The sequence below is a fragment of the Oryzias latipes genome, chromosome 4 (genome assembly GCF_053564925.1).
Source record: "Oryzias latipes strain Hd-rR chromosome 4, Olatipes_Hd-rR_3.1".
Lineage (NCBI taxonomy): Eukaryota > Metazoa > Chordata > Actinopteri > Beloniformes > Adrianichthyidae > Oryzias > Oryzias latipes.
Genome location: NC_136240.1, coordinates 10,849,859 through 10,869,233, shown reverse-complemented (window position 1 = coordinate 10,869,233; position 19,375 = coordinate 10,849,859). Strand labels below are relative to the sequence as shown.

General features: G+C 38.7%; 3 protein-coding genes across 7 annotated transcripts in view; 1 reads left to right on the top strand and 2 right to left on the bottom strand.

The window, feature by feature from the left end:
- Positions 1-643, top strand: part of obscna (obscurin, cytoskeletal calmodulin and titin-interacting RhoGEF a) — a 56,003-nt gene extending 55,360 nt beyond the window's left edge. For all 3 annotated transcript variants that reach the window (XM_020702275.3, XM_020702274.3, XM_020702272.3), the window contains one exon: positions 18-643. In XM_020702275.3, the coding sequence (XP_020557934.1) occupies positions 18-198 (181 nt within the window). In that variant the 3' untranslated portion in view covers positions 199-643. The remainder of the gene's footprint in view (positions 1-17) is intronic.
- A 5-nt stretch (positions 644-648) lies between these two features.
- guk1b (guanylate kinase 1b) lies at positions 649-6,266 on the bottom strand. 2 transcript variants are annotated; one of them, XM_004067717.5, is made up of 9 exons: positions 6,147-6,266; positions 5,048-5,160; positions 4,881-4,922; positions 4,497-4,616; positions 3,445-3,541; positions 2,868-3,006; positions 1,401-1,485; positions 1,234-1,319; positions 649-1,149 (listed from the first exon to the last, which is right to left on the bottom strand). In XM_004067717.5, the coding sequence occupies exons 2-9, from the start codon at positions 5,157-5,159 to the stop codon at positions 1,120-1,122; spliced, it is 711 nt and encodes a 236-aa protein (XP_004067765.1). In that variant the 5' UTR covers position 5,160; positions 6,147-6,266; the 3' UTR covers positions 649-1,119. The 2 variants fall into 2 exon arrangements, with proteins under 2 accessions (XP_004067765.1, XP_011472161.1); XM_011473859.4 differs by lacking the exon at positions 4,497-4,616.
- Positions 6,267-6,911: 645 nt separating this feature from the next.
- Positions 6,912-19,375, bottom strand: part of rnf220b (ring finger protein 220b) — a 34,229-nt gene continuing 21,765 nt past the window's right edge. Inside the window, exons 3-16 of one of the 2 annotated variants that reach the window (XM_023954130.2) lie at positions 18,937-19,063; positions 18,047-18,089; positions 17,878-17,970; positions 16,623-16,665; positions 16,249-16,338; positions 13,793-13,836; positions 13,428-13,509; positions 13,006-13,105; positions 11,257-11,316; positions 11,085-11,149; positions 10,841-10,925; positions 8,997-9,105; positions 7,681-7,755; positions 6,912-7,572 (exon numbers count right to left, since the gene is read on the bottom strand). In XM_023954130.2, coding sequence (XP_023809898.1) covers positions 7,501-7,572; positions 7,681-7,755; positions 8,997-9,105; positions 10,841-10,925; positions 11,085-11,149; positions 11,257-11,316; positions 13,006-13,105; positions 13,428-13,509; positions 13,793-13,836; positions 16,249-16,338; positions 16,623-16,665; positions 17,878-17,970; positions 18,047-18,089; positions 18,937-19,063 — 1,088 coding nt within the window. In that variant the 3' untranslated portion in view covers positions 6,912-7,500. The remainder of the gene's footprint in view (positions 7,573-7,680; positions 7,756-8,996; positions 9,106-10,840; positions 10,926-11,084; positions 11,150-11,256; positions 11,317-13,005; positions 13,106-13,427; positions 13,510-13,792; positions 13,837-16,248; positions 16,339-16,622; positions 16,666-17,877; positions 17,971-18,046; positions 18,090-18,936; positions 19,064-19,375) is intronic. The other variant, XM_023954131.2, reaches the window with a different exon arrangement.

Here is a 19,375-nt window from a genome sequence, read left to right as displayed (position 1 = left end):
AACGGAATGTTTTGTAGGGGAAGACCCACTGCCGCAGAGTGTCTCCAGAACCCGTGGCTGCGGGCCCATCGGGCCACGCACAGAGCCAGGTACTCCAAAGTGTGTTTCTCCACAGACAAACTCAAAGCTTACCTCGAGCAGAAGGAGGAGAAACGAGATCAGGTGCGCACAAAGATTCACATCCCCCTCCGCTTGTAGAACAACAACGCCAGACGTGAAAAGTTTCTCCTCAACTGTGTTCTCCTGAAACATCTGAAAATCTGTTTTTCGTGTCTCTTATTTCAAAATGGGTCTTAAGAAGTTTCCTGAGCATTGGAAGAGAGTTTGTTTGCATTTTTTATGCTTTGATTTAAAAGAAAAATATCAGGGATGAAGCTTTGCTGAAATTCAGGCTGCACAGCAACGCATGAGGCTTCAGACAGTGACGCAGTACTTTAATGCAAAAATCTGAAAAGTATGCATGTTTTCTTTTCTTTGAAGAGAAATATAGTTAAACATTTTTAAACTTTGCATGACCTGTCATTTATTTTAAAACAATAGAAACTTGGAGGTTTTCTTCAATTCTTTAAAGCTTTTGTGGGTGAATCGCCCATCCCTGTACACCCAAAAAGGAAAAATAAATATTTATTAAAAGTCTCAGAAATGTGCTGTTGTTCTTAAATCCTTTATTTGTGTTTACACACACAGCTGTGGTACTTAAGATACTCTGACATTTAGTAGATAGAGTAAATAACAAATGTATTGATAGAATCATAATACAGATAATACAAAGTCTTTGGTAGTTCTGTTTATTTTGGTTTGATCAATAACAGTAGAACCATTTTCTGGAGACTGGAGGTGATCATGTGTGCATCACGCTTGCGTTTGGCAGTTTGAGCCTACCAGGGTGATAAATGATCATCATAAATAGGTGTCAGTATTTAGTTCTAAAACTTACACAAAATCTGTTTATCAGTTTCAACCTGGAGTTGTCCCTTGTCCTCTGATTAATTATGAAATGCACAGAAGAGTACAAAAAACATGCATTTCTCCAGGCAGCAGCAGAGTTTTTTTTTCTTTTTTTTGCTCATGGATGGAAGTTTTTTGTTTCACATGACATCATGGGCATAGTTTCCTTTTTTACTTTGCATCCTGGACCTTTTGGATTTCCTGTAAGGAAAGATAACAAGCACGTCAAATATTTGAAAAGTGGAGGGGAATAAAAGTGAAAAGTTATGGCTTTTTCTGATTTACTTCGTTGAGGATGTCTTTGAGCTCCTCGTAGGCCCTCTCCAGATCGTCGTTGATGATGACAACGTCAAACACTCCGGGTTCTTTACCTGAAAAAGGCAAAACTCAGGCAGTTTGTATGATTGCTGTAGTGGAGGGTGGTGTTCAAGAACCAGTGGATAGAAACTGACTGAGCTCCATGTCGATGCGCGCGGCCTCCAGACGTTTCTGCAGACTGTCCTCCGTTTCTGTCTGCCTGTCTCTCAGGCGTTGCTCCTGAAGATAGAAGAACATGACATCACCCAAAATGTCACTGATTCTCTATAAAACAGTGAAGCCTTGTAATTTACACTCAGCAGCCAGTTTATCAGGATCACCTATTCAGCTACTCATTAATGCCAGCGTCTAATCAGCCAATCAGATGGCAGCAACTCAATGCATCTAGGCATGTAGACATGGTCAAGAGGATCTGCTGCAGTTCAAACTGAGCATCAGAGTGAGGCAGAAAGGTGATTGACTTGATTGTGGCATAGTTGCTGGTGCCAGACGAACTGAGTATTTCAGAAACTGCTGATCTACTGGGATTTTCACCCACAACCATCTCTAGGGTTTACAGAGAATGGTCAGAAAAAAGCTAGAAACAGGAAACTGAGGCTACCGTTCATACAGGCACACCAAAACTGGACAATGCAATATTGGAAAAACATTGTGAGTCTCCATTTCTGCTGGCACATTCAGATGGTAGGGTCAGAATTCTACGACATGAAAGCATGGATTCATCCTGCCCTGGATCAACGGTTTAGGTTGGTGGTGGTAGTGTAATGGTGTGGGGGATCTCATCTTGGCATGCTTTGGACCCCTTAGTACCAATTGAGCATGGTGACACATGCCAAGGCCTTCCTGAGTATTGTTGCTGACCATGTCCACCATTTTTATACACTTTTCCAGATGCTTACAGTGTGTATCTATTGTTCATTCACTCCTTATTCATGATTGATGATGTTAACTACTGATGTAGCCAGCCCTGGGACAGACTGACAGGCGTGGCTGCCAGGACGTTTTTCTTCAAATAAACACACACTGTAACTGACCTTCACCAGGACAGTCATCTGCATTCAGTGGAATCCTTTTGAATGCATTTAGGCATTTAGGCACTTCCTCCTTGCCTCCAGTGTGTAGGCAGGGAGGAAGTGTCTTGCCCAAGGACACCACAACAGTTGGTTTGGGTGAGCGGGAAACAAACCACCGACCCTGAGGACAACATCCACCCTAATCACGATCAATATTTTACCTTTGGGATGTGGTGGAATGGGAGATTGGCATCATGGATGTTCAGCCGACAAATTTGCAGCAACTGGGTGATGCTATCATGTCAATAAGGACCAAACTCTGGGAGGAATGTTTCTATTGCCTTGTGGAATTTATGCCACCAAGGATTAAGGTGGTTCTGAAGGGAAAAGGGGGTCCAATCTGGTACTAGCAAGGTGTTACTAATAAAGTGGGTGGTGAGTGTAATAACTGATGAAAACAATCAAATCATAAGTCAGGACATTTATTAACAATCAAAGATTTTTGCTACATTCCAACACAGAAACATTTCTATCATAAAGAATAAGGAAAAACAACAGTAAATATGTTAATCTAAATTCAGTATTTACCAGAATCTCAATGGATGGAGGCTGAATGGAGATATAGATGGGGTTCAGGTCAGTCTCTTTGATTCTCCTCACCCCCTGGATGTCCACATCCAGGATGCAGATCAGATTCTTGGCCCTGACGTCTTCCACGGCGGCTTTACTACAAAACAATTGGGTTTCTCAACAACCAAGTCTCATGGGTGTTTAAGGAGGTACTATGTTTTTAATCACGTTTCATTTCTAACACAGAGTAACTCAGGTGGGATTGCTGCATTGATCCATGCCGCTCAGACTCAGTGGGAAAGTGTTATCTCCAGAATCAGAGGGAGAGATTAAATGTGACACAGAAGGTACTAAGCTGCCGAGTTGCTCTTTTTGACTTAAGGGGTAAAGCTCCATCTGTCACCAGATCATTAGATATCCTCTTGATCCTTGTTATGAAGCTCAAGGGCAATTTGCTTAAGCCATGAATCTTATTACATTTTGCATCAGGCTTTACCAGAACCGCTGTTTTCTCTGAGGGTGTTTCTCTCTTTTTTTTTTTTTTTTCCTCCAAAGCAACAATTGAAATCTAAAGAAAAAAGGTAAATCTTTTTACCTTGTCCCATACATGTTTCCGGAAAACTCTGCATTTTCAATAAACTCTCCATTATCGATGCCCTCCTGCATGACCTCCCTCGTTGTGAAGTGGTAGTCTGTGAAATGAAATGAGTCATTTATTTAACTCTCCAAAGCAGAGATATGGGTCAGGTAAATGGTGTTGTATTAAGAGTAACTTAATAAAAATAGAAAAAATGAAAAACTAGTGTGGAAATAGAAATCATGACTGCTCATTTAGTTAAATATCTTCCTGTCAGAGATCATGCCTGTTTCTGTTTCATCCCAAGTTGCTGCATTTGCAAAAACAATCTGTGGTAAAATACTTTTACTTCTAGTCTTATATTGCATTAGTTTCCATTGCAGAAACACATTTTTCTGTCCATACCGGCTCTATCGGTCTAAGTCCTCCAAACATCAAAGCCTACAAAGATCTAAAACACCAGAGTTTCAAAAGTGAACATGTTACTACGCCTGCTGCTAATCATTATCATGACAACATGATTCACAACTGCGCTGTAAACAAGCAGATAACAAGCACAACACGTTTTCAACCAGCACTCACAGAAAAAAAACTTCCTATGACCCAAAGTGACCAGGATTCACTTCTCGTTACTAAAATGGCTGGAAGGATTTTTGTAGTGAAAAGTTAAAAATTTGTTTTTTTACACAGAAAAATTGAAATTTAGCAGCAATGATGGGACAGGGATCCTGTAAATAGGAAAACACGTTGATTTTTTAAAGCCTAAATGAAAGGTGATTACAAATCTTTACAGATTTTTTCTTCGGGACAATGCAAAATTCATCCTCTTAGAGGGGATAATGGAGATGGGAATCACTAAAGAGGCATCACAGGGGGCTATTTTCAAAAGCTTTTTACTCCAAAGTGTAAACTGTCTAATCCTGACTCATCATTTTAAACTGCATTTCTAACACCACAACTTTGCTCATTTTACGTTCACATTTATCAAGTGACAGCATGCCAGGATGATGAAAGTAACCCCCATCCCTCTGCCGTAAAAAAACTGTGATAGGGAATCACAGTGAGATCACCTTTATCTGTGGTTTCTGATTCATTTGGACACGAAAATGAGGTTTCTAAGTCGTCAGAGGAAAAGATGGCTGCTACAGGAAGTAAAGTAGCCCCCAGAAGCATGGGGAGCTTGTTCAGCCCTATGGAGAAAGCAAAACAGGCACAGAAAGCTGTTCATCTCTTTACCAAACAAAACCACTTGTGCAGTTCACTTGGGAGTAAGAAGAGTCGTGGAGATTCTGAGGACTGGGAAGGTGGGGAAGCCAGGGAAATGTAGTAGAAACATATGATCTAATTGGAGAGATATATGTGTTAAAAACTGCAGGTTTGACTGCAAAAAGCCTGCTGAATGGTGGTGAGAAAACAGTTTTCAGGTGGTGAAACATCAATTATTTCTTCAGTACCTTTTCCATCTTCCTCTCCCGGTCGAGGGTTTCTTGTTGTGTCTATGGAAAAGATTTGAACATTATAAAACAGGCAACGGGAAAGCTGATCTAGTTTATTGTAGAGTTTTCTTTTGTGCAGCAAGTCTTGCCATGGATGCTGATGAGTGATAACCCTAAAAACATACGTGAGACGCTAAATCCGAAGACTCCCTCGTGATCCTTCATCAGCTTCTTCAGGAGAGTGCTCTTCCCTGCTCCAGAAGGGCCACTCAGCACCACCGGCCTCGGTCCTGACATCCTTTCACACAGATGGGGACCAAGACCATTAAGAATCAGCCCAGTAACAACTCTCCAATCAGGTGCTGAACGCTTTTTTTTTTTTTTTCTGTAAACTGTCAGGTATCCTGTTAGCCACCCAAAACTCACCCAAGCTAATCTTTTGATCTGCTTCTCTGCCACAGCACACTCAAAATAATAAAGTTTTTATCTCTCTAAACGATCCTTTGACACTGAACGTTTTACCTTAATTAAACTGTTAAACAACGTCCCACTTATTGACTTGTCAGACAGCCGGAGGTCCTGAGGTTAATGTTGAAGCTGAGCGTTAATGAAGTCATGATGGGTCAGTCAGGAGGATTAATGGGATCTGGCCTCGGCGGCTGGCGAACAGGGTGCAGGACAGGTGACCCATTTACCTGCTGCACCACAGAGAGGATGTTGACTCTCCAGAGTTTATATCACTTACCTAAAAACCAAGGAGCCACACCTGTTCGACATCTTATAAAAATGGTGTCATTCACCTTTATTTTGCAACATTTGAATTTTTTAGCTTATGATTTAATAAACTATGCTTAAGTTCCGTTTCCAATAGCCTAATTTGACGACTAAAATGTTACGTAGGGGATTAAAGGAGCAGTTTTTACTTTTGCATACAAAAATAAATCTCTCTTTTTCATAATGTATTTCAAATCGTAACCCTTGTGCTATCCTAGGCAACATTGGGAGTGGGGTCATCTAGACCCACTAGACAGTGCTCTGAACCTTCTTTCTTCAATGATTTGTGATCTTCACTGGTGTCCATGGATTACATGAAATCTTTCCACCTTTATCCACCTTTGTCATGGTAGGGAGAACACGTCAAAGTAAGGGTGGGGTCATCTAAGATAGCACAAGGGTTAAACATTCTAAATTACATCAAGTACAATATTTTAAAATAACAACAGCTTTTTCCTTATCTTTCAGTTTGATTTCTGGCTAAGAAAGATATTAAAACCATGGTCTTACTTTTCTTGTTTTTATGTTGCGCCAAAACTGTGCAGAAGTTCACAAACAGGTGGTTCTTCAGTCAGCCTTCCTAATGGATTGTGTGAGCTTCATCTGTGTGTGTGATACGGATTCTCCCAGCCAGCTGACTGTCAGTCTGCATTACCACCACCTCCCTTCAGCTCACAGACCAATCACACATAGGCACGCTAAGGGTAAATCAACCCAGAATGTATTTATTAAAGAGTGTTTTTTATTTCGTTTCAGTTGATTTTTTTGATTTCCTTCAAGAATATTAAATTTAAAGTCAACTAAAGTGTTGCCTGCAACCTTTATGTCTAAACAGTCTGTTAGTCAGAGAGTAGTTTAGATTTCTACATTTTGAAAACGATTTCTCATTCATAGCTATACATGCAGTTCAAAAGCTAAATTTGGTACACGAGATTCAAATTGTGCTTTTTAAAAGTTTTTTTTCTGTGTAAGTGCATGTTGATCTTTTAGCTCCGCCCACCCCCAAAGAGTCAAAAAACAGCTATTTTGAGTCTGGTGCCTTTTAAAGAGATGAAATACAAAGACGTCTGCTTGGAATAGCATGGTTTAGTGTCCGTCACCTTAAGATGAGCTGCTCTGGGTTTGACTAATCCTGCCGTGACCCACTTCTTATGGAGCGCACAGAGTTGTCCTAATAGGCTATCAAAAAAGACTCGCCGGCCGACAGGAATGTTTGCTGTGGGTTCATGCCCACAGCTTTCCCATGTCACAGGTGAATCACACTGCAGCACGCTGTTGAGTTAACAACCTTCACACACATTTTTATTGTAGTAACATTGGTCAATTTAATGATGCTGTACAAAGAACTGCATCAGTGACAAAGTCAGAGTTTGACTGTGGTAGTCATCCCAGGAGTGTTTTCAACAGACAGCTGCTAAATGATCAAGAACAGCAAATACGCGGTCGTTGTGCTAGTCAACATTATTTATACACATCTTACTCCATTCATACATACACTTAACTATGAATATGTGCTTTGCAAGTCAATTTAGTTTAACGTTTCCCATAAAACAGATCAACGGTGTAAAAAATTGATAAATATTGTCCCAAATCCATTTTTTTCCCTTTATTCTTTAGTGCCTGAGCTCTTGTTTCTTCAGAAATGACTGATGCTGCAGCAGGAATCCAGTTGGTGGACAGGTCCCGCGCATGCTGCTCTTCAAACTGTCAGGAGTTTGAAAGAGGATGCTAAAGGAACCTGGAGCATGTAAGGAGGAGGAGGAGGAGGATTTGGGAAATGTTTGACAGACCAGCTGCCCATAGGTCCACTTCTGATTGGCTGGAATAGAACAAAAAACTTCCAGAGCCAATCTTTGAGGCCGAGCTAGAGGAAAACCCGTCTGAGGTCTCCAGGTGATGTGATTGTGTTGCACTGAGGACACAGCTTCTTTGCACCCTGGGAAAATAAAGATTTTTTTGATATGATTCATGACCTGGACCTCAATATTTGTGAACACAAGAAATAAAAAAAAACATGCTGCAGAGAAAGATTCTGATAATTTACCAAAGTTCGGAGCCAGCACTCCTCGCAGTGAACATGCCAACACTGGATGGAGGTCAGAGGGGTTGTGTAAGTGTCCTGTCACAAACAAAAGGGCAGTGCAACATTAAAAGCTGCCACTAGAGGTCCATGTAAATTAAGAAGAGGAGAATCCTAGCAGGGTACACTTGACCCCAGAACATTTTTACAAAAGCCCTGCGGCTCCATCACATCATATTTGAGATCATCACAAGAAGAACCTCAGCTGGGATCAGAACCAGAGGATCCAGAGATGATGCTGCTCTGTGTCACCTCATAAAATCTATATCTGGAATTAGTTTTTAGATTGTATATATTTTTTAATCCGTTTCAAATTATTTATTACAAGCTGCACAAATATTTAGGCAATAACCAATAAAGTTTATAACACATTTAAAAGCATTTGAAGATTGGAAAAAATATTAAATTAGAACAGTTATTTAGATCCATGCTTTATTTTACATGTAAATTTATATGACTTTATATGACAAAATCTGTAACTGAATCTGAAGTAGTAGAGAAAAGTCAAACATGAGAGGCTTAAATAAATAAATAGAGTTGAGAAAAAGGTACATTGTTGTATCTTGCCACAAGTTTTGTTTGTTTGGTTAATATGCTGTAAAATTTTTAAAACATTTTGCCTTAAACTGGGGGTGAAAAATAACCCACATTTTTTTTTGCTAATTTTACAAATGAAAAATCTAAAACTAAAATTACACTAAAAGCTTTCTTTTTTTATTAATTAAATGTATCAAATAATCAGTGGCTGCAAAGAATTTAACAGCATTTTGCAATTCGTCAGAATACTTTTAAAAACACAGTTGACAAAACACTTAAAATGTCCAATCTAAAGGTTGAAAATTGTGCAACTTTTTATAACAAAAGTTCACAAAACAAGCATTTTATGCTTTATTTTGTGTTGCTTTTTTTAAATCATTTTCAATTTTCCTCCAAATAGTTATGCATCAAAATGTTTCTCTCTTTTTTTTTTTTACATTAGCCATGAATTTATTCAGTCTTCAGTGCTGTTATTACAAATTAAGTGCTTGGAATAAACATTCAAATTGAACAATATGGTTTTTAAAGCTGCACACACACGTGTCTCGACAAGTGTGTGTAAAAACAGCATCATATAAATATCACGTCATATTTATGTTCCGGTGAAAGTCCATGACCGGTAATACAGATTTATTGCCCAAAACTTGGCTCCCTGGCTGCAGTCTCATCCGTTTCTGCATTACTACGGCGTTATCGCTCCTTTCTGTGTTTGCTCGATTGATTTGATATGCCTTCATACTCACCATGCAGATGAGGCATTTAAATCTGTCTCCTTTAGACAGCTGTTTCTCCAAATCTCGTATCCGAGCTTTAAGTGCATCCAATGTTGTCAATGTGGAGTCCTCTGAGGGCCTGGACACACACACAGACGCACACAGACGCACACACAGGTAAGGAGAAGCAAGCCGTGTGAGTGAGGCAGACGCTGGAGAGTCATTTATAAATCGAAGACAGATTAAATTATTCGCCGGCCAACTTGGACACTGAGCATGAAATTTAGCAGCAATCACATTGCCGGCATTGGCTGTCTCATTTATCATAGATGGGAGAGGGGGGCTGGGGGGTGTCAATCCCTTCATAGGCACACACACAGACACGCTGTTACTGTTAAAGCCCCGGCTGGTGCAAAAACAGGCGAAACAATGCATTGATCTTGATGAGACATGAAGCCTGCCAGGACCTTGAGCATCACAGTGAAATACTGACGTAAAGGCAGGTAATCCAAACTCATAAAAGCCCCAAAAATACACCCTGTAGAAACAGGTGTTAGGTTTACTCAAGTCCAAACGGGTGATTTAAAGACCCACTCTGATCACCTTTTTTAGTGTTCCCAGTGGTATTTTAATTAGGATTGTGTTGTTTTCAGCCAAAATCCAAAATATGCTGTTTTCTAGGACATAGTTTCTGCAGAGCAGAAGGAGTTCATTAGAAATTTCTCTGATTTGTGAGCGGTACTGTTGGTGCGGAGTAAGCCCACTCCCGCTAAAATCCTGATAAAAGAACTACACAAACACAATTTTAATCTTGATTTTCTTTATCTTTATCATCCATCATGAGAAATGCCACAGTAACATGTTAAAAACACAAACAAAACATGATTTTCATCTGAGTGGGTCTTAAAGTCACATGATAACAAAGTATTTGGTGTAGAAAAACTGTACATTAAATCACAGCTTGTTTACATCTGGTCATTGTGACCTGGCATTGTCATTGGTTTCTAAATTGGCTATTAAAAAGAAATAATAATAAAAAATAAAAAGTTAGAATTTTGATCAACTGTGAGACAACACAAAACTCCAATGTCTTAAGAAGATAATTCTTTTTTTTAACTCATTTAAATTAAACTCATCACAGCTAAAATCAAATTCTAGTTCTATCTGGGAAATTGAAGTTGATACCAATTCCTTATTCTTAATCAAAACTGCTCTTATAGGTGGATGCGGGCTGCCCGTGTGCAAAAAATTAGCTTACCTGTAGAGGGGCCACACAGAATTTTAAGCCACCCATGCATTCTGCAATCTTAGGGCTTGTCAAGTGTTAAGTGTGCGCCCGTTTTGGGCTTCTTGCATGCAGGCCTGAGGAAATTATGCAATTGGAGTGTAGTTTGTGTGGTCATCCTACAGACGTCCTATGGGCACTTAAATATCACGTGCACACCCCATGCATGGAGCATTTGTGTGCTGTAGGTAAGTGGCCAGTGTGCGTACCTCACTAATGACCAAGTGTGGCAAAAGAGCACTGTACGACAGGATCGCCGTACGTGTGTGTGTAATTTCAATTTTCCCCACAAATACTTTACAACACATTTACCAAAGACACATGACAATTGTACGTTCTATTTTTATGACATCCCTTGAGGTCCCCGTATAAGCCTCAAGGGGACTGCAAGACAAACCCGTGCTTCCTTTAAGATGCGGCCACTCTGCACCTCCACGGATCCGGACAACCCAAAAACCGACAGCACCCGTACGGGTCAACCCCCGTTGATGTGAATAAGACATTACATCAAGTGAAAGTTATCCAGCCATAAACAGGGTTTATGTCTTGAAGCAACGTCCATCAGCCCAGGCTCAAACCACAAACTTACGTTTCTATGTTGGTGTTTTTACAAGTTTTGGAGAGAGTTGCTGCGCCGCTGTCGGGTTTCTCCACAGTGCTTGTAGATGGACTCCCTAAGCAAAAGTGAAAAAATACAAAAAAAAATACAGTTTAGTTTAAAAAAAGGTTAAATGTGCATGGTGGCTGTAACCAGCAACAACCCGAAAAGTGTTCATGTAACATTATTAAAGTGTTTTTTCTCACATTCATGCAATAAAAGTAGTTTATCTCACCATCAGTTGACCATTTGGGGAAATCTGTGTTCACTCTGGAATCTGGTAACACATTCCTGCTGCTGCTAAAACACAATACACAAGTATGTGTAATGTAATACTGAAAATACTGATGAAGAATGAAAGAGTCCAAACGATACTTGTTAGTTATGTCAGCGGCTGGGTTACATACTTCACTGCAGACTCCTTGGAGCTCTCTCCTGAACAGGGGATGACATCCGTTTCTGTGTATCTGTGATGTTAATTCAGGAAAGCAACACATCTAACAACTGGACATTTATTAGAGCAAAAAACAGCCTTCAGCGATTTTCATTTCATTAAAGTTTTCATTTATTTTTTTATCTATTTTTACTTTGCTGTATACGACCATGTTCATCAGCATTTTTCTGCTAATGGAGGACAAGTATATCCCTTGTGCTATCCTATGGGGTCCAGATGACCCGATCCTTACATTGATCTGTTATCCCTACCATGACACAGGTGGATAAGGGTGGAGAGATTTCATGTAATCCATGGACACCAGTGAAGATCACAAATATTGAAGAGAAAAGGTTCGGCGCACTGTCTAGTGGGGTCCAGATGAGCCAACTCCCAATGTTAAAGTAGGATTGCACAAGGGATAAGAAAAATTCAGCTTAAAATTGCATTTCTGATCATTTTCTTACTTAAATTGTTGTGAATCAGGAGCAGATGAAAAAGACTTTTTGAAAAAGATCCTTTTTGTGACATAGAAAATACTCTGGGTGGGCCACAAGCCCTCTGCTCCGCTCCATTCTGATCCATCCATTACTAGGTCCATGTACGCCTGTGTTTTCCTCGTGTGAGCTGGAATCCGGCTGGATAGCTCCAATGTTGCTTATCAGTTTTTTTGTGCTGGTAATGGTAGGTTGAGGTTGTGAGGGGCTGTAAATTAGTGAGAGAGCTCTCAGCAACAGAGAAGGGAAGGTGGTGCAGTTGCTCCGAGCCAACTTAGAAGTCAACTTGTTTTTGTTTTTCTTTACTTGAAAGTCTAATGAAGTACGCATACAGCAGAAACTATGTCCCAAAAAATGGCACACCACCGAATGTGCAAATACATTGCTCACTATAACACTTTACTTAATTTCTTAAAAAAGCGATTCGCTAATTTACTGTTACTTTAGATTTTTTCTATTTCTTTATTAATTACTTTTTTTGAATGAAAGCCACCAAAATTTTGTTGTACAATAATAGTAAAAGAAAATCTCTGAATCACAGAGACAACTGGGAACACTTTTAAAAAAGAATAAAAGATGATTGGAGTGGGGCTTTAAAGTTAAAGATGATTGACAGATGCATGACATTTATAATAAACCATTTTTTTCAGGATTTGGTTCAAGCAAAGCAAATGAAATAAAAGGTGTAAAAGGTCATCTTTTAAAATAAAAGACATATGTTTATCTGTATAAGTCTTAATCATAAGTTTACTTTACTTTCACAATTTTTACTCAATTTCTTTAATCTTTTTAGGCTTCAGACTCCCAAATGCCGGGAACAGCAGAGGAAAAAAAGCATGCTGTGACACAAATTTTCCTGGAAAAAAAACTCTTTTCAGGGAACAGGAAAAATGCATTTCAAATATTCCAGTTAATGCTGATAGGAGGTTTTTGTTTTTTGACCTTTGTGTCATAAAATAGGGGCAGAATTTTCTAGCAGATTCACTTAAAATGTGAAGTTATCCTTGTACTCACAATTTAATGCAAATCTCCAAATCTAAAGATTTGCAGATAGGCTTTGTGTTTTTGCCATCCAAAAGTGATTATTGCTTCGCCTTTTTATGTTAATTATGTGCAGTAAATCCAGCAGAAAACATCAATTCTTTTCAGAATTTTCTGCAAACTTAAAGCTAACCCTGTTTTGTTTTCTCCGTTTTTCCTACTTATGCTTTTCCTGTAAAGGATACTGAACTTTGCCATACTCCAGAGTATCGTCTCCATCCACGTCCAGGTCCACATCACTGTCCCGAAACTCTTTGGAGGTGGTCCTCACCAACACTGCACCTGCTGGAGAATTGGGATGTGGATTTTGCACAGCAGCTTAACTCCACAGAACACTTGGAGAAATCAATGTTAACAGTATGTTTAGTTTCTAGTCCTGTAGCTCCTTCTATTCACTCATGTTTGGAGGTCAGAGCTGGTTTTAGTTTGATAAAAGAAACTGTTGATTTGAGCTCCAAGGCACCCGGATCTGCTGTAATCTGCACTGAAAAGTTCAGTGCTTTTTCAACTGCTTCTCAGTCATCAGGTTCACCCTCTGTTGAACAGGATCATGCACATGACCACAGCGATCATGCACACCTATGCACACACAGCCATGCACAAATACCTTTAAACCCTGCAGATGTCATCTGTATCCTTGTCCTCTCATTCCAGTCGTTCTCCAGGGTTGTCAAATCAGCTGAACCTTCCTAAAGCACACACACACATCCACAATTTCACCATCTGAATGAATATGTCAATATGCCTCTGACGGCCCGGAGCCACATATCTGCTTCTGTGTTTTTATAGCTGTGAACCAATGCCAGCGGCGCTTCCACATGGATACACACAGAGCTGACAGTGATCTTGATGCTACGAGAACAAAGCCACTCCATGTCCTTAGCGTTTGGCCCACTGACATTCTGAGATCAGCCTTTATTCATCTCTGATTACAGGAAAAATGTCAGAAAAACTTTAAATAAAGGAAGATACCTGTCCTTCTTCTGGTTTCCGTCTCTTCAGTTTTCCGATCCTGACTGGAAAAACAAAGCAAACCAGACACATTTATTCACACAAAAACAAACATTTGTTTTGTGCATGAACGTCATTTTCATATGTGATTCTTAAGGTTTTTTTTAGCTGAACTGACAACGTTGTGTTATATTAGGGGAAAACTGCAAAATATAATATAGTTTAAATTTGCATACATTATGTGTAAAAATAAAAACATGCAATTTATAATCATTATGATTGATAACTAACTTTAAAATTCTCCAAAAAAGAACAAAAAAGATTTACAAAAAAAATCTTTGGTTTTCAAAACGATATTTTATAATAACTACTTTATTACTTAAGTAATTAGTTAAATTAACTACATTAATTTAACTAATTAATTAAACTCTTAATTAATTTTGACAAACTTAATATTTATTTGTCTCATGTGTCATATTCTGTATGCATAGGAATTAATGTGTCTATTTTTGATTAAGAGTAACAATTCAATATTTAACAAGTGTACACATATAAATGTCTCAGCTTACTATCTTACGTTTAAAATATCTGAGTAAAGATGAATATCTCTGGGTTTTTTTTTTTTTGCTTAGTTTTATTTTTGTTGTGATTGCTTGAAATAAAACATTTCTAAATCCAAAATCCTAATTTCCTTTAAATAATTTCAGACAATACAATAGTAAAACCAGATGGGCAGACATCAAATTTGAAAAATTTATAACTTTTTGTAAAAGTTACATGTTTTAAGTTTTAATTTTTTTAAACTTATTTCCTTCACATAGCATGACATGTGTAATCTATTTTAATTTATTTAACCCTTGTGCTATCTTAGATGACCCCAACCTTACATTGACATGTTCTCCCCACCATGACAAAGGTGGATAAAGGTGGAAAGATTTCATGTAATCCATGGACACCAGTGAAGATCACAAATCATTGAAGAAAGAAGGTTCAAAGCACTGTCTAGTGGGTCTAGATGACCCAACTCCCAATGTTAAAGTGCCTAGGATAGCACAAGGGTTAAGTGATAGTCTGCTTGACTTGGTTTGTTCAATAAGAACCATAAAAAAAATCTTTAAAATGTCAATTTTTGGTTAAATTTGCACCACAGTCTCCCTTAAAGACAAAGTGCAGCCCTGAAGTTGTGAATTTAGTGCGACTGCTGTTCCTGTGATCTCATCTCCAATTTATCCATCACTGAAAATATAAAAGTTAACATGGCAGAACGCCAACTGCCCCTGAAAGACTGCAGATTGCATGAGGAGACATTAAATTTTAGGACCCCTAATTCCCACTGGATAAGTGTGGGCTCTCCACGGTGGAGGGCAGAGGTGGAGGCCGGCGTTGACCTGAATGCTGCCATCCTCACGAACATAATGAGGGTTAAAGAGACGGTCAAAGCTGAGCTCATCAAACGGAGCGAGGAAAAAAAAGATGAGATTGATTAATCAGCAGAGGAGCACCTCACTCACCCTCGCCCTTTTTCCCTCCTCAGCGTGTCTTCGGAGGCTCATTATGCCGTCTCATTCTGAGGCCCAATAAAGGCTAACTGACCTCGACAGCAGAGGAGGTTTGAGGAGGCCGCTCAGAGTCAGAGCATCTTAGTGGAAATAATAACAAGGAGTCTGGAGTGTGAGTTAGAGTCCAGATCTGGAGTGCTTGTCCTGCAGTCTGTTTCAGCGCTCACATTTCAAACTTCTTCAAAATAAAAAAATAGAAAAAGCTTTCACCCATATTATTTTATCATTTAACAAAACTGACTTCTGGATGTGTTAAAGTTATTTTATGCACTAATATTACTTCAATCTAAATATTTGTTCATTCTTTATGGTCAAATCGCAATAATGTTATTTTCAGATTTTAACATCACAGCAATAATAATGTGTAGGATGATGTTGACATTTACCACTGATGCTCTGGGTCAGTTAAACATGAAGCTGTCCTTTTATTTTTAGATATCACTTATTATTAGAAATTATTTTTTTTAAATATATGTGCTGACATTTATGCTCTTTCTATATCTTTTCTATACTTCTATTTCTGACTTGTTTTTTAATTATTGCTTTTTATTTTGATTTCTCTTGGCACTGCATCTTTTGAGTCCAGAATAAATTCTCTCATCAAAACTAATATTAAATAGTGTAGACAATTTGTGGAAAAGAAATGTGATTGACTGTGTAAGAAAAGATAAGTAGATTTTCAAAGGTAGACACATTTTTTTAAATAATTCTAGAAAAAATGTTTTTTAGGAGTTGTAAAAACCTAATAACTGATACAAAACTATGTTTTATGAAGAAAACTGTTAAATTTTTATTCGTAGTTTCTTCCAGCGTAAAACAGTGTGAAAGAGTCACTTTTTCATAACAACCGTCTGTTTGGACTGAAACATGTGATAATGTTGGGTAAGGGGTTGGGGGTGGAGGGGTGCCTTTTCTTACCAGCTTGTGTGCAGTCTAGGTGGGCTCCTGCGCTGTGCGGCCGCAGTGGGCCGGATTTGACGTAGCACCTGCACCAGCAGAGGTCATCGACTGTTAACATATCAAGAGGTCAAAGTTGAAAGGTTAATAGCTCCTCTGCTCGTGTGGGCGCTAGGCCAGTGGAGATGGTGTGGGAAAATGTGGAGATCATGACCAGTGAGGGAGGTCTTTGTTAAAATAAAGCTCAACACATGACTGGGCACATGAGTATGGACAAAAGGAACTCCAGACTCTTCAAGTTTTCACATTTGCAGCCACTTAAAGGCTGCAGGCAGAGACCTTCTGCTGAAGGCAAACGCACTCTGCAGCTATGAAGGAACATGAAGGTTTCTTACCATTAAGTCTGGTGTGTCTGTTGGACCGCACTCGGAGGAACGTCTACAAAAAAAAGGAGAAAGTTATGACAGTTGAAATCATCCGTATTTATCTTAAAATGTAGCATTAGTTAAAACGTGCAGTCAGTTTTCGTGAAGTCACTCCAACAATTACTGACGTTTAAATCTTTGCTCCTCTTAACTCTCAGCTTTTTGTTCATTCTGCTATTCAGTTTGTTTAAAAAAAACTTTAGAGCAACCTATTAAAGACCCACTCTTATTAAAATGGGGTCTTTCACATGTTCTTATGGCATTTATCTGATAATGGAGGACTTGTAGTACAAAAAGAGCGTATTTCTGTATTTACAAGTATTTTATTCAAATTGTTGTAAAGACAAAGAAAACGCCGTTGGAAAAAAGAGCATTTGTGAGATAAAAACTATACTTGGCGGGCCACAAGCTCCTTACTCTGAGCTCTTTGAAGTAAATTTCCAATAATGAACTCCTACTACTGTATGTTTTTAACTAATGTGTCTTTCTTTTAACTGTATTTTATTGTTTCTATCTGTAAGGCGACCTTGGGTGTCTAGAAAGGCGCCATATAAATAAAATTCATTATTATTATTATTACTACTGCTTTGCTGTAACTGTATCCATGAAAACACGTTTTATTTTTAATTCTGGCTAAAAATAGCATCATAATAAAAAAAGGCAGCTGGGAAAACTTAAAATAGCTCAACATGATCGGAGTGGACTTTAGGATTTGCAATTCAATGATTTAAAAAAAAATGTGAAATTACAGCAAAGACAGGGTATAATGTGGTGCTTTGAAATACTTTATTCATGTTTTTTATACCCACAAAACCATTGTCTTTGGAAAAACTTTACAAGAAAAACTGCTGTGAGTTTTTTGCATAACATTTAAAAAAAAAATTGTCAAAAAAGGACTGGTATATATTTTTAAAAGAAGAAACAATTAAACGTTTTTTTCCAAGTACTCATTACTATATATTTTTTTCATATTCCTAAACCCGTTTCTCTTTTAACGGGGCATATTTTCTTAAAACATGCCATAAACTATATTTTATAAGCCCAAATTAAGACATAAGGTAAAAAAATGATTACCGGTATTTTATTCTTTCCTCTCAACAAACAATTTAAACAAAAGTGTTTCATTAATCATTCAAGGTTTAGGCTTCAAGAGACAAAAGGTTTTTCTGTAGATCCGTAAAACCCAACACTTTAAATTACGGTTTTCGGACTCTTTCACACCTACCTGATATCGGTCTGAGTGTGCATCCTCAGATGGTCGAGGGGGCGAGGCGGGAGAGCCTCCTTCCCGCTTGATACGCAGAGAGAGTGACAGAGACTGCACCAAAGAAGGAAAAGGAGAGTGTGATGAGGCTGATTCATAATTCTGATGAGGATAACGCAGACTTCCTCACCTTTGGCGTCCTCAGAAACTGTTCGTGCTGCATCGGAGTGGGACTGTGGGCAAAATAAAATAAATCAGCACATTTAAAAACTTCCGCTGTACTGCCTCCTAAATACTAAACACTTTTGTCTTTTCAATGCAGCCTTTTAAGTAACTTCAACTTTTAAATGTGAGTCCATGTTGAACCTCATTTTTTTGCCGCACGGATAAAGAGAAAGAAGGTAAAGATTGTGCACCTATTATTTTTACAGTGTGTCACACGTGCACACACACATGCACACTGTCCCCATGGGCAAAGTTCAATTTGAAACCATTAGTGTCCACGGAGCGGTTGTTAAGCAGATTTGGAGTGTAATGTCTTTATTGGAGGAATCATTCTTCTGCTCTAAGCAGCAGGTAATGTGTGTGTGTCTATATTTGTATTTTAGACTACAGGGGTGTCTCTGTGTGTGTTTGAGTGTGCAGGGCTCAAAGCAGCCATTAGAAGGACATTATCTGCCTGCTGCATGAGTTGTCGCCTAGAGGCCAGAGGCTGTAATATGAAATATGTAAGAAACAATGAGGCGGCTTGTAAACACTGTGCACAGGTGACAGGAAAGATTGGAGATAACCCTAGGGAAACTAAAGGAGGAGGGGCCTAAAGATAAAAAATCACTTGACATCAATTATCCCCCGTGTGCTGGGCGGATAAGGAAAAGTCTGGGATGAACAGACAGGAAATGACAAATGAATAAATAAGAGGAGCATAGGCCTGGAGGAAGCTGAAAAAGCGAAGAAGACGCTATGATCCGTGACGCAAGAATTTGTGAGGATAATGGGTCCACTGATAAGATGTAAATGAAAGAGAATGGGACAAAAATTATGGAGATTTAATGTGTTCGCAGGCTGATGGAGGCGCACCTGATCTGCAACTGGGCAAGTTTGGCTAATTCCTGCTCCATGTGCTCGTGCAGCTCAGCTGGACGCAAGACGGTCTGGCAAACGGGACACACCGGCGTCTGAGTGTCGTACAGGCCCTTCACTTTGCCTTGAGGAAGGAAGTACAAGAATATTAATAATAAACAAAATAATGCAAAAAAATTATTTTTGCGTGGTTTTTATTTGAAAAATACCAGCGACCTTCTGCATGTGTAAGATTTTGAAAAATTAGCCAGTTTTGTACTTTCTCTGCAAAGTGAAATATTGTTTTTTGGCTATACAAAGCACAGGTATACAGGATATGTGTTATTGATCAGTTAAAGCAAGAAAAGCATTTTCTGAAGATTTTAAATCAAAAACGCTAAATATTTTAGCCAACAGCAAATAAAACACAAACATTTTGATTCCAACAGTAGGAATT

What these genes read in the sequence shown, in the direction of transcription:
- guk1b (XM_004067717.5), bottom strand. Translation starts at nt 5,159, where the DNA reads ATGTCAGGACCGAGGCCGGTGGTGCTGAGTGGCCCTTCTGGAGCAGGG. An exon ending in GGGAGAGGAAGATGGAAAAG is followed by an intron (nt 4,617 to 4,880) that starts GTACTGAAGAAA and finishes CTTTCTCCATAG; the next exon opens with GGCTGAACAAGCTCCCCATG. An exon ending in TCAAAGACATCCTCAACGAA is followed by an intron (nt 1,150 to 1,233) that starts GTAAATCAGAAA and finishes CTTTCCTTACAG; the next exon opens with GAAATCCAAAAGGTCCAGGA.